The following is a 23,651-nucleotide window of genomic DNA, read 5'->3' as shown; positions in this document are numbered from 1 at the left end:
TGTTTAAAAGGTGAGAGTTGCAATTCTTGGTGATATTCCTTGAAAATCAATTATAGAATATATTATTTTTAAATTCACTATAAATCCTGTTCCAAATTGGGTCAATGATTCGTAACTCCTTGGTCGAGTATTCCGTTATAAATCTTATAACTTTGTGATTCAAAAGGTTCTTCCAGCGTGTTTCTTGTTTCTTGAAGGCCCACTATTAAAATTTTTAATTTACCTAATTCATCTGTAAAAGTCTTAAGTCTTCCAATTTTACAGAGAGAATTAATATTGTGAGTTGCAATGTAGTTAGTTTGTTGTTTAATCCTCTTAAGTTTAGTTGGTTGCAAATGCTCCGACTCATTGCTGTCTGTCAGTTGGCTACCCACCGAATCTGAAGTAGCCTTCTCTTGAAGCCTGATTGGACAAGACAGTGGAATTATTTTCCTAAAAGACTTTGCCATATTGACTATCAAAGGTAATGAACCTTAAGTGGAGCAAGCTCCGATTTACAACTACAGTTGTTAACTAGAGAGGTTGTGTGTTTGGTCCGCAAGAGCTATTTTATTTCGCTCAAGTCCACCAGAAAGCCAGTGAGGACCTCTGTATCCGCCACCTGGGATGTGCCATGTCAGAGTATCACCTCTCTGCCTGCTACGACACTGTAGTAGGTTCGTGGAATGATAATAATATTAATAATAATTGTATGGCCTCAGCTACAGTATGCAAGTATTTTAATTTGACACCGTCCGGCTGCTTGCTAGTCAATTTTGACGTTCCATTTTACGCCAGGCCTTTTAGATCGTAGAGTAAACCGCATCTGTCTCAAGTGTCTATGGTTGAGTTTTAATGAACTTTGTCGGGTGAACACCAAATGAGTCTCCAGAGATCTTTTACATGCTGACATCGTAAGACATCAAGTGTTGAATAAACTTTTTTTTTTTTTGTCCTTTTAAAATCAACTAGTTCTGCAGGGTTTGAACCCACTGTCTTGGGATCTGGAGGCAGTCACTCTAGCACTGATCCACAGATAAGTATACACCCACAAGTATTCCATATTGCCATAAATAGACAATAAACTGCAGAAGTGAATCAACTTTTCAATGTTGTCACCTGATCTTTTCATTATATATCCGAAGAACTGGAGAAGCTTGTAAATGACAGTCTTTCTCACAAATTTAGTCCACGAATAATTTCTGTATTTCACTGTTTTTCATCACAGGATATCTGTAATATTCTTTGATATATCTGCATTTCAAAGGCATCAGTCCTTCCACTATCTACAGTTTTCTTTGTCCCAGTACCATATGCTAGGACTGGGAGGATGCAAGACCTCACAAACTTGAGCTTTATGGCTTTATTGATTGATTGATTCTTCCAACTTGTTGTTAGCTTTACTGTTGTTTCTCTTGTCATGTCCTCTGTCAAGGAAACATTTTCAAAGGATACAAAAATCAGCAGCAGTGCGCCTATGCACTGATGTTGGAGTCTAGTTCAGAAATGCCGATCACAGTTGACATAGTTTCTAGAATATAATTCACTAAGGAAAATGAAAATAAGAGTTGTGTAACTGCCTAAACAGGCATTTTCTTAATCACCACTGATATGCATTTATGGCTGTTTCCCAGGTAGCAGATTTCCTATCAGTTGTTTACCTAGCCTTTTCTTAAAGGATTTCAAAGAAGTTAGAAATGTACTGAGCATCTTCTTTGGTAAATTATTCCAGTCCCTAATTTATTTTCCTATAAACAAATATTTGCCCCAGTTTGTCCTTTTTGATGTCAGCTCACCATGTCTCTCAACTTAAGAAAAGGAACAGAGGTGATGTTAAGAAACAGAAGCATTTGAGATGTTGCACTGGCACTTTTTGGAGGAAATAAGCTGGGTACAGAAGATAACCAATACAAATATGCTAGATATGATGGTATCTTTGAGCACTGTTATGGCAAGTTGTGCTTATGAAGGTCTTAGTGAGTTCAGATCATTTACAAAAGTCATCAAAAGATTTGGGAAAGGTCCCTCTGTCTCAAATCATCGAAGCCTAAAACAATTACAGACATAAATTAAAGACAGTACTTTTCTCAAAAAATATTGACAGTTTGCTTGTAGATGCACTTCTTGGTGGCATCACCTTCCTCAGGCTGGCATTCATGGATCTCAAACATGGTAGAAGGATAAGTGATGTATCCATGAGGAGAATCCGGCTTAAATGAGATGCAAAAATTAATTATTCAAGTGAATTTATTTTAAAGGTCCTACCTATATAATATTGTACCTAAAATTGACCTTAAAAAGTCATACCTAAAACTAGAACATGTTTCGGCCTTCTTGTGGCCATCCTCAGTTAGATTCTGTTAAATATTTTAATCAATACAGTGAGGCGTTTACATCATTTGTGTTGATTAACAGATGCTTAATTAAGTTTTAATCATCTAAAACCTTTTTAAGTAAGGAAGCAACAATCACCCATTCTTTATAGAATATAAAACCAAACCCCTGGCACAACAGCCCCGAAGGGCTATGGCCTACCAAGCAACTGCTGCTCAGCCCAAAGGCCTGCTATATTGAGGTGTCGTGTGGTCAGGAATCCTCTCGATTGTTATTCTTGGCTTTCTAGACTGGGGCCACCATATCACCATCAGATAGCTCCTCAATTGTAATCATGTAGGCTGAGTGGACCTTGAACCAGCCCACAGATCCAAATAAAAATCCCTGACCTGGCCGGGAATCGAAAACGGGGCCTCTGGGTAACAGGCTGGCTATTTTATAGAATAATGAGCCTAATTATTGTAATTTGGACAAAAATGTTTATAAAGCGTCACTGCAATGATTAAAATATTGAATATGATCTAATTAAGGATGGCCACAAGAAGACTGAAACATGTTCTAGTTTAGTCTCTGACTGGGTTAGGGATGTAATGAATGAAACATATATAGGTTGTTATTACAATGGGGTCGCCACTCCAAAGGTGATTTATTAATGACTGATAAAGGCTATGAAATGATAATGGAGAGTGTTGCTGGAATGAAAGATGACAGGGAAAACCGGAGTACCCAGAGGAAAAACCATGTCCCGCCTCCACTTTGTCCAGCACAAATCTCACATGGAGTGATCGGGATTTGAACCACAGTATCCAGCGGTGAGAGGCCGATGCGCTGCCATCTGAGCCACGGAGGCTTCTCCTAGTTTTAGGTATACTTTTTTAATGGTTAAAGGTCAATTTTAAGTATTGAATAGGTGGATCCTTTCTAGTAAAATGTTTTCAGGAATTAATTTTTTTGCATATTGTTAATGTCATAACTTAAATGAGATGGTGCCTGCCTGTTGATTGCTGTCAGTATTTTCATGCCACTCTTCACAATTTTGAATCCTTGCAGAGGGATGACACGAGTTTTGTAAGAGTGCACATTATCACAGAATTCCGCAACATGATCAATGGTTTCAAACACCCTGTGGCAACTCTGATAGAGGCTGAAGTGATGAAATCTTCCTTTTTAATAATTCATTTTTAATGTAAAAATACATTTTTAGGGACCTATTTGGTCAAAATCGACACAGTGACAGCAATGGTAATATAACGTATTTTTTGGACCATAAGATGCATCTTGATTTTACGTTAGAAAATTAGGGAGAAGACATATTGGTAAATATTTCTCAACCAAAATATTATTAGGAAACTTTACACTTTAAGTATCACATTGTAAAATGGAATCACAGTACTGATTTTCAGTCCTCAATATATTCATTTTAACCCCTTAGCGACAGGAAACATTTGAGTGCCACTTCACCCAGCAGACAAAGGTGATTCAGATGTGAGCACTATGAAAATGCAGCAAATTCTTTAAAGAAATCTCTGGTACAACAGTCTAGCTCATATTATATTCAAATGTTTACAGTGGAGGCTCAAAAGAATGTAGTGTACATTCATTGACTTTATATTTACCTTATAGTCTACTTATGGAGAAGAGACCTTTCACATTTTCTATGGAATGAAAGTAAAGTTCTTGTGTTTGCATGGGTTGTTTCACAATTCAATCAAAACTAGAGTATCAGTAGCTGTTATGCCCTGAGAACTTTGAGTAAAAGAACCAGGAACAATAGTTGAAAGAATAATTTAGCAAAATCCCAGGTTAATGGGACGATTAGTTCATGATAGAGTGTGCATATTCCATCCGGTAAAAGGGTCCCACACGATTTGAATGAACGGCGAATGGAAAATCGCAAAGTCACTTGTGAAATGCTGCTTCAACGCCATGAAAGAAAATCATTTCTGTACCAAATTGTGATGGGTGGCAAACAATCGATTTATTTTGAAAACCTGAAGTGGAGAAAATCGTAGCTGTCACCTGGTGAAGCCGGTCCTTCAACACCAAGGCCAAATCACTTCAGCAAGAAGACCATGCTTTGTGTCTGGTGGGACCAGAGCGGTATTATATTATTATATATTATATTTGCCTTTATTTGTAGTGGCGAAGTTAGGACGCATGGTCCTCTCTTACACTTAACCACACTTCATTAACATTGTACATCTGAGAGCAATATTCATAATCTTATCTTAAAACTACCATTACAAACTAGAAACAAAATATGAAACAAAATAACATAAACTCTATAAATATTCTTAGTCATTTCTTAAACTATCGTTACAAATTAAAAGTTGATTGACACTAAATACCCTAAGCACAGTAAACGTACATTCATACACACATTCACTCTACCAGATTCATTCAGCCTGGCGGCACACATCGAGGAGATGCTCACGGCAAGACAACTTGAAGGAATTTAAGGATTGTATGGCTCTAATGTTGTGGGGGAGAGAATTCCATATTCTAGCTCCATTTTCAACAAAGGAACGGCTGAATGCTGCTGACCTGCTGAGATAGCAAGTGTATTGCCAGAGCGTGTGTTATGCTGGTGGAAAGAGGATAGGAAATTGAGTTGTGAAGATAAGTAGTATGGGATATTCTCTTTTAATACTCGAAAGATTAATGCTGCCACGTGGAGGTTTCTATATTGTTCAAATTTTAGAAAGGAAAGTTGTCTATAATAAGGGGTAACATGAACATCATAGCGTAAGGAAAAGATAAATCTAATATAAGAGTTCATAGCACGTTGTAATCGGTTTAGTTGTTCTCTCATGGCATCAATTGGTACTACGTCACAGTAGGAAAATATAGGGAGGATAAGAGTATTTATAAGCCTAATTCTCATGTTTAGTGGCAGCATATTTTGATGATATTTTAGTGGGTGAAGGGACGCATACACTTTTCTACAGATATTTGTAATGTGCTCTCCCCAGTTAAGATTCTCGTTTATAATTACACCAAGATTTCTTACCGAGTTTTCGTACGGAATAATTTTACCAGATAAAGTTAGTGGAGGAATGTTTTTGTTTTTTGCCGCACTGATTTGTTTCGTCTGCCCAACAATAATAGCTTTAGATTTTGATGGATTAATTAAAATACAGTTTTCATGAGCGTATGCACAGATATTATTTAAGTCAGAGTTCATATAACCTATTGCTTGATTGATGTCTGAAATTTTGGAATGGTAATAGATCTGCAGATCGTCAGCATACAAGTGGTATTTACAGTGTCTTAGCCGTGTCGATATATCGTTAATATAGATAACAAAGAGAAGTGGTCCAAGTACAGAGCCTTGTGGTACTCCTGAAAATTTCATTACCCATTCGGATGACCTATTCTGAATAATTACGCGTTGTTTTCGTTCCGTAAGATATGAGAGAAAGAATTTTAGAGCTGTCTGTCCAAGGTGAAGCAATTTTAATTTAGCAACCAGTACGTCTATATTTACTATGTCAAAAGCGCTGCTAAAATCAAGAAGTGTAAGTAACGTCACCTGCCTTTCGTCCATAGCACGTCTCATGTCATCTGTAACTTTCAGCAGGGCAGTGGCCGTACTGTGTCCCTTTTTGAAACCCGATTGTAAGGGGTCAAGTAGTTTGTATTAAATAGTCGGTTAATTGCACGTGTACTATGCGTTCAAGAGGCTTGGAGAGAGATGAAAGTATGCAAACAGGTCGATAATCTGTTATAAGTACAGGTGAGGAAGTTTTGGGAACAGGATTTATAATGGCATTTTTCCACATTTTTGGAAAGAGGCCACTTGTGAGGCACGTGTTGTATATATGAGTAATGGCAGGAAGAATAATGTCAATGATGTGTTGTATTATGAGTATGGGTATTTCATCAGGTCCTACAGCAGATAATGTAATTGATAATACCTCGCGTTTCACATCAATCTCTGTGACTTCGCTAAATTCAAAGAATGGCCTATTTGGTGGTGGCTGGTTCAGAAGAGATTTTATAGTCTGTGATATTGTGTGTATTTCCGGTTTAATTTTTACTTCAGAAAAATGAGCATTCAGTCTCTCCAGAGAGATGTCTGGATTACATGGCTGGGGCAAAGCTTTCCCAATTCCAATGGAACGAAGTTGTTTCCAAGTGTTTGACACATTTAAATTTCCAGCCAGGTGATTGTAAAAAGAAAATTTCTTATTTCGAATTATTACTTTAATTCTATTCTGAAGTGTCCGATGCTGTTCAAGCGCTCTGGAAGAGTGTGTGCATCTGTAGAGCCGGTGTAACGCGTCACGGTGAGACATCATTTGTTTAATGTCATCGGTCAGCCATGGAGAAGGAGGTCGGGAGACTTTGGCCGTACGCTTGGGTGCATGTTTATCAAGGAGACCAAGTATAAGTGAACTTAAAGTTTCAACTTTCTTATCGATACCGTTTATATTTTTTACGTCATCCCAAGGACTATTCAAGGCATCAACTCTCAGATGATCTAAGTTTATATGTTTAATGTCCCTGAATGTGATGTATTGTGTATTATGAACTCTTGAAGCCCAGCAAAACCATCAATGCACAACGCTATCACCAACAAATGATTAATTATGCATTGGTAGGTGGTTCTTAGGATAAATGGAAGTTCCTCTAAAAGTTCTGGTAATACATCTGATTTATTTGCATTTTCAAGTTTGTACATTGACATGTTTCTGTTGTTTCATTAAAAATGTCATGGTGACAAGAAAACTATTTTGAAAGATGTTGTGCACCATTTTATGCAATCGCATAAAGCCTCAAGAAAAAGAATGTTAGAATGTTACCGAAGGACAAAATTCATAGTTTTTATTTTGATATTGTAAAATCTGTTTATTTTGTTTTGACTTGAAAAATTGACTGAGTGTGATATTTAAAAAATACAAATTACTAAGTAGATTAGCACAGCAGAGTTGTGACTGGGTTTTTTGTAATTATGTTAAAAACTACAAATCAGTCTATCAAAGAGTTCTTAGGGCGGCTAAGATAATGCACAATAACAAGAAAGTTAAAGAGCCATGCAGTAAATCACAAACCATATGGAATGTAATCAATGGAGAAACCAACAGACACGCAGTTGGAAATAAAGTTGCTGCCATAAAAGATGATAAGGGAATACAAATGAATGACCCTCATCATTTGGCTAATTATATAAATGATTTCTTTCTATCCCTACCATACAAACTTAAAATTATCATTTTGGATGAGGACAGTGAAGAAGAACTCTTGGAAATTTGTCATACTATATACAATTGTTATCATTTTATTTTCTGTACATCAAGAGCAGTGTTAATTTGGGAATGCAAACTCTGTAAATCATTCATGTAACTTGAAATTATGCGTATAAGACATTTAGGGTTATTTAATTATTCTGCACCTCCACTAAATTAATTTGGTTATTGTGTAAACTTTTATAATGTAAATAACTGTGTAATTAGCATCTGGAGCATTTAAGGTGATAACTTGTGAGGCAGGATGTACTGACACGTGTAAGTGGTCTTTTCCAGTCGTTTCTTCATATCCGGTAATATGCTGGTTCAGCAAAAAGATTTTGCTATAAGCGCTCTGTGATAGGCCAGAATAACAGTTTTTTATTGGTGAATGTAAGAGCCACGAATGTAATTCCCGTGCCCTAATTGGTGATCTCCTGATTGCCCCATTTCCGGCTTCTGGCGACTTGGCCAGAGCCAAGCTTGTTTCCGTCATCTTTGATTTGTGATCAGCAAAGGGAGCAGAGGTCCCCTCCATCTGTCCTGTGATGGGACTACCGGCCCTCCGAGGTGAGCACTGTTTGGTACATGTTTGGGATTTTAACCTTGAAATGTAAATTCTTAATTTAATTTTTTTGTGCGCCGTAGTTTGCCCAAGTTGTCTTCCATTCGCCATTTTTAACTTCAAATGATTTAGCCCTTGCGGCTAGTCATACCCCCCTTGTTTTCGGAGGTAATCCCCTGTTTTGAACATTCTAATCAAATGTAAATGTCGCTTTATATTCACGTCACCTAGGCAATCAGTAAACTGTTGTGTGCACTAGCACATGCATTATTATATGTTATTTTGGGCTGTTAATTAATTTGTTTTGTGCTTTAATTTGAACTAATGATCAGTAAATTTGAGTGTTCAGAAAGGTATCACTGTTAATCTCATTTTCCTTGCAACGAACTACCTTTCACAGACCTTGTATGGTTCCCAGCCCACTTCCCATCTCCTTTCTTTTAGTCATTATGTTGGTTAACTTGGTATTTATATCTCAGTGCTGTTTATGCAGTCTTTATTGTGTGTGAGTGTTTTATTTAACTTTATCAAATCTCATGAAGTTTAAATTTTCTTTATTATGTTTATTATTACTATTACTTTGATAATGTGTAATCCGTAACAGTTACAAAAAATATATTCTATGGATGATGTTTTCATGAAAACTGTTTAAATTTTTATAATAAATTTATATGTAGGCCATCCAGAAATTAAGTTTCCCTATTTTTTTCTTTTAAAGAAAACTTGTTTAGCCGGGAATTTTGGGAAATATGAGCATGCGAGGCAGATCTATTACACAGCAATCGCATATCGGTCGGACAAGTCCCACTTGGTGTCAGTAGTACAGCAGTAGTGGCTTGAAATGGCGGCTCGTATTCTTTCTTCTGCCGCCTGCGAGGTTCAGTCTGTGATAAAGTTTCTTCGGAAATTGTGATGGGCCATTCAAAACAAGAGGCATGGAATGCTCAATGCAGGTGTTTTGCTGATCCATGGCCATGCTCGCCCACGTTCGGCTCGATGCTCAGTACTTGTTCTGCACGAGTTCGGCCGGAAGGTGTTTGCTCATCCACTGTACAGTCCTGATCTTGCTCCCAGTGATTTTCACCTTTTCTTGCACCTCAAGAAACTCCTGTTCTTCTGTCAGCATTTTCACATGGACACAGAGCTGAAGATGAATGTCACACGCTGGTCCCATTCCCAGATTTCTATGACACCGGCATACAAATGTTGATTTCACAATATGACAAGTGTCTCAATTCTGGTGGTGTTTATGGGGGAAAAAAAAAAAAAAAAAAAAAAAGCTCCAATATTGCTGTATCGGTGCCAATAAAGTTTTTCATGTAACTATGTTGTCTTCTTTTTTTAAATAGGGAAACTTAATTTCTGAATGGCCCTCGTATTATGTATTTCATCATCTGTATTATTCTGAAAGGAGCATAGGAAAAATGATAAGATCATGTACAGAGGATTGACACAGTGACAATTCAGTGATAGTTGGGAGAGGAATAGAAAGGAGTCAAGGAGAACCATGAAGGATACTGAACCAAGATTTTTGGAAGTAAACAGAAATCTTTAGAATGATTTTATGCATTAAATGTCTTGTTTTGCAGATATGGAGTGGGGAAGCAAATTAATAAATGGCGACATGGAAGTTGATATTGGTTTCATCCCACAGATGAAGCTCGAGAAAATAGGTGAGTTTAGTTACCTACTGTATATTAAAACAGTTTTTCTTAATACTTGCAAAAAGATATCTGATTTAAGTAATGGATCCTGTAATGATCCCATTTCAGAGAAGGATAACACAAGTGCAACAGCTATTGTCTGGGAAGAAGAGATCTCACTGAGCAATGCACTCGATCTGCTGGACAGAAAGATGTTTCCATTCAAAGAGGTCTGGAGAATTTACAATATTTCTGGATGGTTTTCTAATCTGGACTGCTTAATATTTCCGATCTTTTCAGTATTTTGTACATCTTCACCACCTATTATTGGAACTTTTATTGATATATCCATATACTTCCACCAGATTTCTTTATAGTAAAATAAAAATCCCAGTAATCCGAGTTCAGTAGGGAACAAAATGAAGTTTCTAAATTTCAATGATTTCTTTATATGAAAGCTTTTTCATCCTGAACTGTGTGCACTAACTGCACTTTCTGCATCTTTGGCCTAGTAATTCTTAGTTCAGATTGTTATTGGTTGGCATCATAAAACAATCTCAGTACCCACAAATTTTCTGAATTCGTCAGTTATGATATAGTCTATTCATAGATATGTTATCCATACTTTCCCAAGCATACACGAAGATGGATCAAATATAAATGGGAATTTGAATGTACCGCTGCTGTTAGTAATAATTCTGAGGTGGGGCTTTGCCAGGATGTTGGTGGGAGTGTCTGGAGAAGGGGTTTGCATGCGCAAACGACGGTGGAAAGCTGGGCTGCTTCAGTATGCCATGAGTGAGCAAGAGGTGCATACGTCGGTTGCGCAATGCATAATTATCAAATTTCTCGGAAAACAGGGCACCAAACCTTCTGAAATTTCGAGACGGCTCTGTGCACAGTTTGGGGAAGAAACTTTCACAGACTTGAATGTATGAGTGGGCTAAAAATTTTGTGGCATGAAGAGAAGCTGTAGAAAATGAACCTCATGAAAGGAGACTGCAGACAACATAATTGACATTCGTGAGATTGTTGGTGAAGAATAAAAATTTCACAAATTGTTTTAGCTGTAGGAATAAGTTATGGAACTGTTCAGACCATTATCCAAGATAAACTCCATTTCAGAAAATTGTCTGCCAGGTGGGTTTCTCGTCTCCTCAACCAGGAACAAAAAACTTTACGCCAGGAAGTTTGTCAGAGACTCCTGCGTCACTGCAAGGAGGAAGGAGAGGATTTCTTGCAACGTATTTTGACTTATGATGAAACTTGGGTGTATCATTACACCCCACAATCAAAGCAAGTAAGCAAGCATGGAGTGGCGGTGAAGAGACGAAGCAGGTCCAGTCAAGGCCAAAACGCCCATCTGCTGGAAAGGTGCTTGTAACCATTTTCTGGGACTCCGCGAGCGTTTGGCTGGTGGATTTTCTTCACAAACAAAGGAAAATTAATGCAGCCTATTACTGTCACCTTTTGGATGAAGCAAAACTGTGTATGGCAACATGTGACGCCTGCAACCAGTCTGAAACGTCATTTTTCTCCATAACAATGCAAGGCCGCATACTGCCACTTAAACGCGGAAGAAACTGGAGGAAATTCACTGGACACCTCTAGAACACCCTCCGTACAAATCCAGATTTATCGCCCTGCGACTACCATTTGTTTGGAAAACTCAAACAAGACCTAGGAGGACAGCGGTTCGATGATGCAAATGTAGAAGAGTTCATGTGCAACTGGCTCCGCACATGTACCTCTTCTTGCTATCAGGATGGCATCAAAAACTTACCAATCTGGTGGAGAAAATGTGTATCGAAGGCAGGACACTTTGTAGAGAAGTGATCTCTCTTATGTTTTTTTTGTTGTTGTTGATGCAATGAATTTAAAAAGATAATTCCCGTTTATATTTGAACTGCCCTCCTAGGTTTGAAGTAATGGTGGGCAATGCTCTCGCTCGAGACTGAGTCTCAGATCTCAAGAAAAATTCTCCTGTGTTGCATTCTGTGCAATGTTCCCGTAACTACGAGTGTAAGCTTGATAGTATTAGCAGTTATTGTGTAAAAATAACGTTCTCATATGGAAATGTTTATGCTGATAAATTTTGTGGAAAACCTGGAAAAGTACTGCACGTTCAACTATGAACCCCTTAATACCATTTACGAAAGTGGAAACAGTATCTTAAACTGTTCGCGACTTATTTGAGGTGGACATCTTAGCTGGATAACCCTGTATAATTTGTGAATAACTGTAAATAGGATGTACACCCACCTAGATACCTCACAATTGTTGTTGACAGGATAGCTTCTTGTGATGCAGACCAGGCTGCAGGTGTTCTGCAACGATTCCCCTTCAGTGATATTGTATGTTTTTAAGTACTGGATCATCCCAGAAGTATTTCTGCTGTTGTGTGTTTTTTTTTTTTTTTTGTACAAACAACACAGCGGGTTGTGCTATGTGGCATTCCTTCAAAATAATCCCATGTCCACAACTTACGTCGCATTTTGGGCATCGTCTTGAAGTTGTCACCTACAATTAGACACAATTACACATTGCACCGTCATATACCGAAGTACCTGACAAGAATACTCTTCAACATTGTAAGAAATTATTTCCTTCATCACCATAATGTCGGTAAACACAAGCACTGGTAAATTGGATATTGAATGTGGGGTCTAATAAATTATAAGTGATACTGATGTACACTTATCTTATAGTAGTCATCAGTTTCTGTACTTAGACTACTCATTCCTGTACCTACCGCTGCAATACAAGGCCAGAATGTGTAGGTATCCTCTATAATTGTTATACTGCATCAAAATAGACCTTGGTAGAAATGAAAGAAATGAACGCCCTAATCACTTGTTGACACACATTTATGGAATGAAGACGGCCTGTGATTGGCTATTCCCATTTTCGTCACAAACAATATTTAGTTCAGTCTACCTGTAGGCCTACGACATGCTGCTCGCCGCACAATGTGGGGATAATGTCTCAAGACCTCTCAAAATTTATCGCAAGAAACGGTGCTTGCGCTAGTCTCGAGAAATCTCAAGACCCCATCTCAGATTGCCCATCACTAGTTTGCAGCATATCTTTAAAATATACATTTACAGGCTAATCCTGTACTAACTCAGAAAATCTAGTCTTCTCCATTCCATCACTCTTTAGCCTTAGACATATGATTATTTTTCTTTTAAAGGTGCCAGCAAATCTGATGATTTATTTACGTGTTAAATCGTTAATTTGGCTACCAACATCATTTGAGTTACATGTTAGATTACTGCCTTTTTACTGTAGTATTTGTGTTATCAAAGATTTCAGACTGCTGACTCTCCTAGAGGAGGATAATTCCTGTTTGAATCTTGAGAACAACTTTGTTTTTAACACTTTCGCTTTTTATAGACAGAGAATCTCCACAGTTGTTCAACATGTTATTAGAAGGTTCTGAACCATCATATTCTATACTATAAATAAGAAATTGGAAAATTATTTCTTGTGATTATATGACATCTCAGTTACTAACACTTATTTCTGTTGTTTCCCAAAAATGTGATAAAAGTATCAAAGACTCAAAAAGGGCTTCCTATTTTATAAAAGGAACAGAGGATCACTAGGCTATACTTGGGAGAAATTACAGTAAAAACTCGATAATTCTAAATCGGTTAATTCAAAACCTGATTCGAAGAAGCTTGCCTGTAAACATGAGATACGGTTTTGCGTGCTATTTAAATAGTTTAATTTGAAATACGGATAATTCGTAATTCGAAGGACAATGTTGGTACCATTACCAAAATTCAGATTTTAAATTCAAAACTGCCTTTACATTTTTAAAAATAGCAATTTAAAGACTAATTTCAATTCAAAATTTCTCTGCGTAATGATAGAATGCGTCTTCTTGGAATGCGCAGGGGTAGCTTTCTGCACTTTCGCTCACTCCGGTGTGTCTACAGCGTGCTTCATATTTCCTAAGTTTGAGTGTAATCGCAATTCTTTTGTAATCAGCATTTAAGGAATGCCTCAATATCATGAACCGGTAGCAGGCTGTGCACGGAGAAGCAGAATTCGCAAACAATGGCGATGCCGACAGTTGGCGAAAAAGCATGGCTCATATAATCGATTCGTATGCACCGAGCAATATTGTCGGTGCCGATGAAACCGCATTTTTTCTTTTTTTAATGCCAAGCCCAAATGGACTTATGGTTTTAAAGGAGAGACGTGCCAGGCTGGGAAATATTACAACAGTGGGGTCACTGTACTGTGTTGCAATGCACACGGAAGCGAGAAACTTCCTCCTCTCATCATAGGAAAGTTCGATAAGCCATGATGTTTTAAGGGCGTCGGGCACTTCGCGCGCAAGTAGTACAAGACATCAAAAATGCATAAGTAATCCAATGAATAAATCACTTGCACAGGGAAGCTAGCATGGATTTCTCCTCATCTTTGAGTAATTTTTTTCTTTTTCCTTTCGTTGCGTGAGGTTAAGTCTGCCAGTGATTTATCCATGTGCATTATTTGAATACTGTAAATGCACTTTGTTGGATACAATTTGGAAATAGGGTTGTTTTTTTTTCCATAGAGTTTGAAAGGTTTAAACTGTGTAACGGGTAACAGGTCTTAGAATATTTTGTGACGCAGCACATTTCTGAATTAAGAGTTGGCAGTTAATTCAAAATCACGTAATTTGAAGTCCGATTTTTGCTTCCCAAGAACTTCAAATCAACGAGGTTTTACTGTACCTTTGGATAATGCCGCTGACTATAAATACACTGGCACTACAGTTCTGCATTTCTGATGAAAATAGTTATATTCACCATAGTAGGAAAATGGGTTAACTATCTAACTTTTTCTGATGATCTTGGCTACATTAGTCAGTGCCTCATGAAGCTTTCCTACCTCTTCTTCATCTGTTCCTTCACATGGTGCTTATCCTGAGCTATTCCCAGATAATACCACATGTAGATGACATATTTATAACACTCATTCGCTTATGTATCAACAGAAACAATGTTTCGTGCCATGATTTTCCCTATAGTGGACTTCGTTTTTACTTGTACACAGGATGTAACCATAAGGTACGGGCAAACTTTTGGGACACATTCCTCATAAAGAGAAATGAATTTCATTTTTGAATGGTCCATATTGAAGTGTTATTACAATTAAATTAAAAAATAAGAGTAAAATATTTCCACCTTTTCAATACAAAATCAAGTAATGTGGGTTACATTACAGAAGAAACACATTTAAAATAAAGTTTCACATTTTTTAAAAAAATGTTTCTTCCGTAATGTAATCCACATTACTTGATTTTGTATTGAAAAGGTGGAAATATTTTACTCTTAATTTTTAATTTAATTACATTCCTCATACGTCGGAGAAGAAAATGTTATATGGACGTGGATCTGGAAACACTTTATTTCTGTATTAGACCTCACTTTCTACAACGCTACATACCGTAGTACAATAATCATGGAAAACACACAGGAACAGAACGTACCAGCATACCACATGAAATGTTAAAAGAACTCTCCATTAGCATTGATACATGAATCTACCTGCCGTTGCATTGAATTGGAGCATCTACTTACGGCTTCCTCTCTTTGCAGGTGACGTACCATCCCATTGAGAGAGCTGTAGAGTTATCCCTGCAGCACCAACTGCTGCTACATTGTGTCGTGCTCTGGGGTGCCCTGGATGATCAGTCTTGCTGAGGATCAGGACGGTCCTTGCGGGAGAGCGCATTGGCTGCCTCTACTGTCAAGGACCTTCTATCTAGCCACTTCGTAAGCTCATGGGCCCTTGTGGCTGAGCTTAAGGTAAAAACTCATTTATGTACATGAGGCGGCTTATTGAAATATGTAGAGCTGAAAATATTTCCTAGTCCTGAATTTCAAACCTGTGACCAATAGTGTTCCAAAGAAACTCCCATTAAACAGTAATACCCTGATAAATTACTTAGGATCTTACTCTAGGCTATCATCCCAGCATTTAGCTGGAGTAGAAATAGGAAACTACATAAGTCCACATTAGCTTGGCTGAAAGTGGTATTTTAACCCACTTCTCTTCTGAATCACATTATCTAAAGCTGGGTGCACCCTGTTTTAGTCCCTGAAACTAGTCTTGAATCTGCTGTAGAGTAAAATTGAATTCCTGAACTATTTTAACAACTAGATCGTATTGTTGGATGAAGGAAATTATGAATAAGTACCCAATTGTACTAACTCTTAAAACAATAAAAATTAGCACCACAATCTGTGACAATTAACTTGTTATGTGTGACTTCCATCACTTTTCTACTTGAGAAACCCTATAAGTGCAAAGTCGTAACATGCAATATCACATGTCAGTGCACATTTCCATGTTGTGTACAAGCTGTATAATTCTGAGAAAAAGCTAGTTCCTGTCTTGGTTCATTGTCAAAGGTTTCACATAAACCACTATTATTATGATCAAGACAGTGAATCACATAATGAAAATCATCTGTTTCCCCGTGATTGTCAACATAATTCTTGCTTCTTTTTATTTCCTACAGCTGCAGAAACACGATTCTTGTTGTTGATTTCATTCTGTATTTCATGCACTATAAACTCGCTCATTGCTGAATAACTCTGCCAGAGTTGATGGTAGACATACGAGGAGTGTTCAATATGTACTGCAACACATACGAAGTGTGTTCAAAAAAAGACCGAACTTTGTAAATTGCGCGCAAACCGCAACATTGAGCGAGTTGTGACTGTGGCGGCGCTTAGCGGCAACTTCTGACAACAGACCGCTGCTTTCCGCATTCCATTGCCTGCATTATCAGTTGAGTTAGAGCCTCTGAAGTGATTGTGTGTGTCACATGTTCGTCGAATTCTATAATGAAACAGCTTGAGGAACAACGCGTGTGCGTAAAGTTCTGCTTCAAAGTTGGGAAAATGTTTGTGGAGATGAGATGTGGGTGTACGGTTATGATGTCGAAACTAAAAGGCAATCATCACAGTGGGTGGGGAAAGGTTCTCCTCGACCGAAAAAAGCACGAATGAGTCGTTCAAACATCAAGCTGATGCTGATTGTGTTTTTTGATTGGAAAGGCATTGTCCATCACGAGTTTGTACCCCGAGGCCAGACAGTGAAAAAAGAACAATACCAGAATGTTCTAACGCATTTGAGAGATGCTGTGCACAGGAAGAGGCCTGAACTGTGGGAAAACAAATCCTGGATGTTGCGCTAGCACATGCCTCTCTCTCTCTCGGTCCGCAGTTATCTGGCAAAACACCAAATTCCTGTTGTGCCCCATCCGCCCTATTCTCCCGACTTGGCTCCAGCAGACTTTTTCTTATTCCCCAAATTGAAAACCACCTTGAAAGGACATCGTTTCCAAGACATTGAAGAGATCAAGGAGAATGCGACGAGGCAACTTCGCGCCATCAAAGAAAGTGCATTCCAGGAAGCATTCCAAAAGTGGAAGAAACGTTGGCAACATGCTGTTGATAGTGCAGGGAACTATTTTGAAGGGGACAGTCTGTGAAATGATGTAAGCTACATAATAAAGTTTTTCTAGCCACAGTTCGGTCTTTTTTTGAACACACCTCGTATTATTTCTCAGCCAATTTCCTTTTTTTTTTTTTTTTAATTGGAATTTTGTTTGGGACATCCTTGAATATTTCTGCTTTGTCTTGTAGAGTTTCATTAATTTATGATACGTGGCAGTGCTATAACTAACCTTCAAAATGGCGTCTATAACAGAGGTGAATGCCAAACAGAGAGCAGTTATTGAGTTTCTTTTGGTGGAAACCAGGGCAACACAGACATTCATAGGCGCTTGGAGAATGTCTACGGAGATCTGGCAGTGAACAAAAGCATGACAACGCAAGACCTCGCACAAGTCTGCGCACCCGACAAAGGCTCACAGAACTTCAGTGGACTGTTCTTCCTTATCCATACTACAGCCTGGACCTCGCGCCTTCAGACTTCCATCTGTTCGGCCCAGTGAAGGACGCACTTCGCAGGAAGCACTACATGGTGATGGGGAAGTTATCGATGCAACACGACATTGGCTCCAACATTGACCAGTCGAGTGGTACCATGCAGGCAGAGAGGGCCTCACATTATGGTGGTGTAAGACCATAGCATTGAATGGAGATTATCTTGAAAAATAGGGTATTGTAGCAAAAGAATTGGGGAATAACATGGTGTATTTGAATCCTCAATAAAATCAACCTGCTTTTAGAAAAAAATGTGTTGCATTATATTCTGAACACCCATCGTAATATTACAGATTTCATCATCTTGTAGTTTGGTTTATTTCTCATGAAACTCATGCCGCACGACGTACTTGGCTTGACTAGGTCAGCCATGCTTTCACTGGGTGGATTTGATATCTGTGAAGTAACATTCTTTCTTTTTCAAAACAAGTATCAAGTATTTCCAAATTCTCGAAAGATAACTGTGTTAGCAAACAAATGAAATTTTAAGTACTGGATGAGTGCCAAAATAGAACTTCAAACAGTCCAAGAAACAAGGTTCACTTTGGAATAAGTGTAGGAAACTACAGAATACTGAAGGGTCTACTAGCCATCATGGAGAAAAGTTAGGTAACAAGAGAAAGTCACCGACCATCACAAGTCTATGATTGATGCCATTTTTGATTTCAGGACCTCATCCCCAACACTTTTGATGCTAACCCTTAAAAGAGGAAACGAATCTTATGTGATCTTCAGTGCCATTCTGCAGTCAATGAGGATAACAAAAAATAATCCAGATAAAGTCAAAGTATTTTGGTCCTTACTTGAAAGGGAACTGATGCAAGAACCTGACCATCAAGTAAAAGCTCTAATGAGTGACTTCAAAGCACAAATAGGGAAGGAAGAGAAATATAGGAAAACAGTTGGACGATATGCAGACCATAAACAGAAAAATCTGAGTGAACAAAAGCCGATTGTGGTTTGTGATTCATACAATCTGAAGTTAATGTCCTCCTTGTTCAAGAAAGAAACCAAAAGAATGACAATGTGGTAATCATTGAATCCCAACTTGAGATAATTTCAAATCCATCACATGGCAGCCTCTGGGAAATAACGAATGTTGAGGTTCAAAAGAGAGCCAGCCTGGGCTCAGACCATTATGTGCCTTTCTAGGATCAAGATAAGGTTCATACCCAAGACCACCAAGAGAACCCCATTTAAAATCAAAATGATTCTCACAGTGCCCAGAAGATAGCAGCAATCATTGAATAATAAATAGAAGTTGTAGTGAATTCCACAGAGTACTTATGTGACTAAAAACCACGTTACAAAATATCCACTTCATGTCCGTATTGATATGACATTCTAACAATCAAAAAAATATTTAGCCACCTAATCAACACTTTTATTTGCTGCCATTGATGCTTTCACGGCCCGTACTTAGACATGATACCGTATACGCTTTTGGGCTTATGCCGTGTCAAGAAAATAAGGTGAAATTCTTTGTTTCGCAGAGAACTGTGCTCTGATGACAGTTCTCTTTTATTTGCCTTTGGCAATTTTATAAAATAATTAATAGTACATGTTTCGACTGCTTTGCAGTCATCGTCAGCTGTATTTACATAAGCTTAGGTGTAAATCAGATAAAAGTATGCATAATATATGTTCTTTTATTAGCCTTGATAATTTATAATGGGAAACTTAATTTAATTTTTTTTTTGTGAGGTGGGGGGGGGGGGTGGAGGGGTAATGAAGAATGCTTAAAAAGTGAATATTAACTTGGCCTTAACTAAAATATTGTTAAAAAATTCTCTTCTTTCAATAAGAAGATAAAGAATCTGCCTCTGGCAACAAGAAAAGCAAGTTAATCAGCTTTTTCAACAAGCCTTCAAGCAGAAACATGAATGGGACTTTTATACTTTAATAACGTCTTAAGTAGTTAATTGGTGAAAAGTTAATCAGTGTTTTTCAAATACGCTTCCAAGCAGAAGATAAAGAAGAGACTTAAAAGACGTTCTTACCTTCTTATTGGAAGAAGAGAATTTTTAACAATATTTTAGTTAAGGACAAGTTACTAATAACTTTTTAGGCATTCTTCCTCACCTCCGCCAACCCCCCTCCTCACCACCACCATCCTCTCTTAATAGACAAAGAAAACTTTCTCATGATAAATTATCAAGGCTAATACGAAAACATATATTATGCATACTTTTACATTATTTACACCTAAAGCTTATATAAATACAGCTGATGATGATGATGGCAAAGCAGTCAAAATATAAACTATTAATGATTTTATAAAATTGCCAAAGGCAAATAAAAGTGTTGATTAGGTGGCTAAATATTTCTTTGATTGTCAAAACCATTTGTTGACCAGAGCTCAACACACGAGTATTAGCGCTGAATGGCAGCTGTCAACCTGTTGTCGATACATGAGCAGAAAGAGTTAGTATTTTTATCGGCTATTTCTTTGCATTTTCTGTCAGTTGGCCATAAAAACTATCCAATACAGGTATGAAAGGCAAAATTCAAGTGATTTCCCTAAACAATTCATATCCAATAGGTATTGTGCAAGTGATATGTCCATTTGCCCTTTTTAGATACTAACACGGACCCCTCATGGAAATTGTATTTTTGACAAAGCTTTTAATTTCAAACCCAGTCTAGAAAGCCAAGAATAATGGCTGAGAAGATTCATCACAGTGACCATGCATCATCTTGTGATTTCCAGTCTTTCAGGCTGAGCAGTGGTTGCTTGGTCAGAGTATGTAGCACCATGGGGTTTGGTTTGGTTCTAATTTCATAACATACAGTGGAAGTTTCTTTCCATTGCTTGCAACTGCAAACAGTACAGTACATCTTTGTTCCTTGCATCCATGTGTACTGTAATACTTGATTTTCCTTCTGTATATGTTTTTTGATTTCATAGCGCCCTGAAGCCCATCTGTGCATACTTTGCCTTTCTGATTTTAAAAAGCAAGTAATTCTTCTTTCCACTTTTCTTACATGAAGCAATAAAAGTACATTAATTTTTAGTAAACACATTTCAGGATTCTTTGGGACAATGATGTTCTTTGTATAATAGAAAGACCATCACCTGTTCAGCAACTATAACACTATTTGCAAAACTTAACACTTTTTAAGATCCAGAGTGCTTCATAAGACTTGGTGGTTGGTTAGTTCATTGCTTGTTCCTGTTAGTACTCCACATTGCATTGAATAAATCACAATGTAAGGTTAAACTGCTTCAGAAAACTGGTGTATCCCACCCCCTATTATCATCATCATCATTTCCCATTATCCAGCTGTAGCCGGGTAGGGGCAAATATGGTTCCTCTCCACTTTCTTCGGTCTTTCCACCACTCCTCCTCCAAGACTGTGTCCCAGTCCAGGTTTCTTTCTCTAATATCAATGATGTATACTGAGGGCTACCAAGGCTATCAGTGAAGCCCAAACTTCAATTGAGAATGATGGAAGTCTAGAGCACATTATAATGTAAGCATCTGACACATTGTTCCATTTACAAAACTCGAAAGTAGTGAGAAAAAATGTTGCATGTATTTCTCAGAGCAAGGCATCGGAGACTGATATTGCAGCCCAGAATCTCACACCTCTCCCCTCGACTCGCCACACACGGCTTGCTGCTGTATATTGGATAGAAGCAGGGACCTGGGGGATAGGTGTGCTAGGCTTCGGTCCGTCAGATCGCTACTGATAACTATCAACCATCCGTTACTCATCGTATATAATTACTCACCTCGTACTTAATTATATAGATAACAAGAGTGTTGGTATTTCACTCCCATTTACTTCTACATCCTTGTAGGAAGACACTACGGGGCTGTTGTTATAGGAGCAATATAGTTTTCTTTTTATTGGTAGATCTGCTAAAATGAAATGCAATCTTTCAGGTTTAGTGTTCTCCTTTGTTGGTTGGAATCAAACTCATGATCATGGGTCAGACACCACCACTGATCTCCCGAGGAAGCTAAGTAACCAGTGAAGGATGGGCGGCGGCGGCGGCGACGACAATGATGATAATAGGGCATGGCATCTGTATAGGCTTGGTGATGTCCTAATGAGGATAAAATGAATGGTGAAGATGTCATAAACACCCAGTCTCCAAGCCAGGGGAATTAACAGTATGAGGCGGTTGATTCTGAAAACTGAACCGTGGGCATTGGGTTAAATGTATCCATTTAGCCAGAAGGCCGGACTTTCATTTGGTAAACCTTAGGCTACCATCTCAACTGATCAGGGGTTGAGTATTGGCAGTAGCAGAGGCCAGGGCAGTAACTCGTGAAGCAGCCATGACAACACAGCAGGCTTCTCCATTGGCTATTGTCTGCAGCTCAAAATGCTGAAGGCTTGACGTTCACTAAACCAACCATCAAAAAGGGGTAACCTAAGTCTAGTGGTAGCCCACGTCTTGATCCTAGCATATGCCACTGTCTAATACTGTGTTGGATTGTGTCCTTCTATCTCAATCGTGGTCGTCCACAGCCTCTCCTTCCTTGCATTTGCGTTTCCATCACTTTTTTTGGCATTCTTTCATCACTCATTCGCTTTATGTGTCCAAACCATATTAATCGGCTCTTCTCTATTCTGTCATTCATTTTTTCCACTCCCAATTTCTTCCCAGTTTTTCTCATTCCTTGTCTCTTCTACTCTTCTGTATCGTACTCCTCAAGAACTTCATTTTGGCTGCCTGTATTAGACTTTCATCCTTCTTTGTCATTGATCCCTCCCACTAATCACCTTGAAACTATTCATGAATTATGGATGGGCATACAATGTGCACTTTCTTGATTGCAGGAACTGTCCAACAATGGTCACAAAGTCGCTGAACATATGCTTAAGAAATATGAATTCCCTGTAACCTCACAATTGCTGCTGCCCAACGGGTCAGTGGTAGCGACTCTGAATGCTAATGACATGATGGACATTGTGGGCGAAATTCCTGATTACAAATGGGATGAGTAAGTAATTCGATTATATCTATGGTATTTAGTTCAAAGTTCAAACTCGATGCTTCAGATTGTTTGTGTACAGGAGTGTTCCCAAATGGTACAAAACTAGTTCCGGTAAATCTGGTATAAAATATTAGATAAACATGAGAGAATCCAATCAAAAATTGGGAATTTTTTAAAAACATTGTATCACTGTAGTTAGATTGCAGTGCAAATTTGAAATTATTACTACAGTGTGTCGTGAAGTCATGGTGTGGTTTGAGAGCCATAACTCAAACTTGGGATTACACAACAATGCAACCAACACTATATTGAAGAGAATCTCATCAAGTTTACGTACACCTGTTTAATGCAGCAGAGCAGGTGGAGTGAGGGAGAAAGGACTGGAAATGCTTGCGCAACAGTTGCATCCTTCTTTTCCCTACATGTTCCAACTCACAGAACCAGGATAAATCCACCCTTTCATATTCCAGCCTCCCTCTTGTTCAAAGTAGAAATGCAAGGAGTATTCAATATGTACTGCAACACATATTATTTCTCAGCCAATTTCCATTTTTTTTTTAAAACTGGAATTTTATTTGGGACATCCTTGAATATTTCTGCTTTGTCTCGTAGATTTTCATTAATTTCTGATACGTGGCAGTGCTATAACTAACCTTCAAAATGGCGTCTATAACAAAGGTGCGTGCCAAACAGAGAGCAGTTATTGAGTTTCTTTTGGTGCAAACCAGGGCAACACAGATATTCATAGGCGCTTGCAGAATGTCTATGGAGATCTGGCAGTGAACAAAAGCATGACAACACAAGACTTCGCACAAGTCTGCGCACCCGACAAAGGATCACAAAACTTCAGTGGACTGTTCTTCCTTATCCATACTACAGCCTGGACCTCGCGCCTTCAGACGGCCCAATGAAGGACGCACTTCGCAGGAAGCACTACATGGATGATGGGGAAGTTATCGATGCAACACGACATTGGCTCCAACATTGACCAG

The 23,651-nt window shown here is 38.3% G+C and overlaps 1 protein-coding gene across 3 annotated transcripts in view; it reads left to right on the top strand.

Annotated features, from left to right (window-relative positions):
• Positions 1-23,651, top strand: part of LOC136876494 (selenoprotein N) — a 155,935-nt gene that overhangs the window by 120,429 nt on the left and 11,855 nt on the right. Inside the window, exons 6-9 of one of the 3 annotated variants that reach the window (XM_067150495.2) lie at positions 9,696-9,779; positions 9,879-9,979; positions 15,347-15,556; positions 22,502-22,659. In XM_067150495.2, the coding sequence (XP_067006596.2) occupies positions 9,696-9,779; positions 9,879-9,979; positions 15,347-15,451 (290 nt within the window). In that variant the 3' untranslated portion in view covers positions 15,452-15,556; positions 22,502-22,659. Of the gene's footprint in view, positions 1-9,695; positions 9,780-9,878; positions 9,980-15,346; positions 15,557-22,501; positions 22,660-23,651 lie in introns of those variants that run through there. The other 2 variants (XM_067150496.2, XM_067150497.2) reach the window with 2 other exon arrangements.

Source organism: Anabrus simplex, chromosome 6 (genome assembly GCF_040414725.1).
Source record: "Anabrus simplex isolate iqAnaSimp1 chromosome 6, ASM4041472v1, whole genome shotgun sequence".
In the NCBI taxonomy this organism is placed as follows: Eukaryota; Metazoa; Arthropoda; class Insecta; order Orthoptera; family Tettigoniidae; genus Anabrus; species Anabrus simplex.
This window is presented reverse-complemented; position numbering and strand designations above follow the sequence as displayed.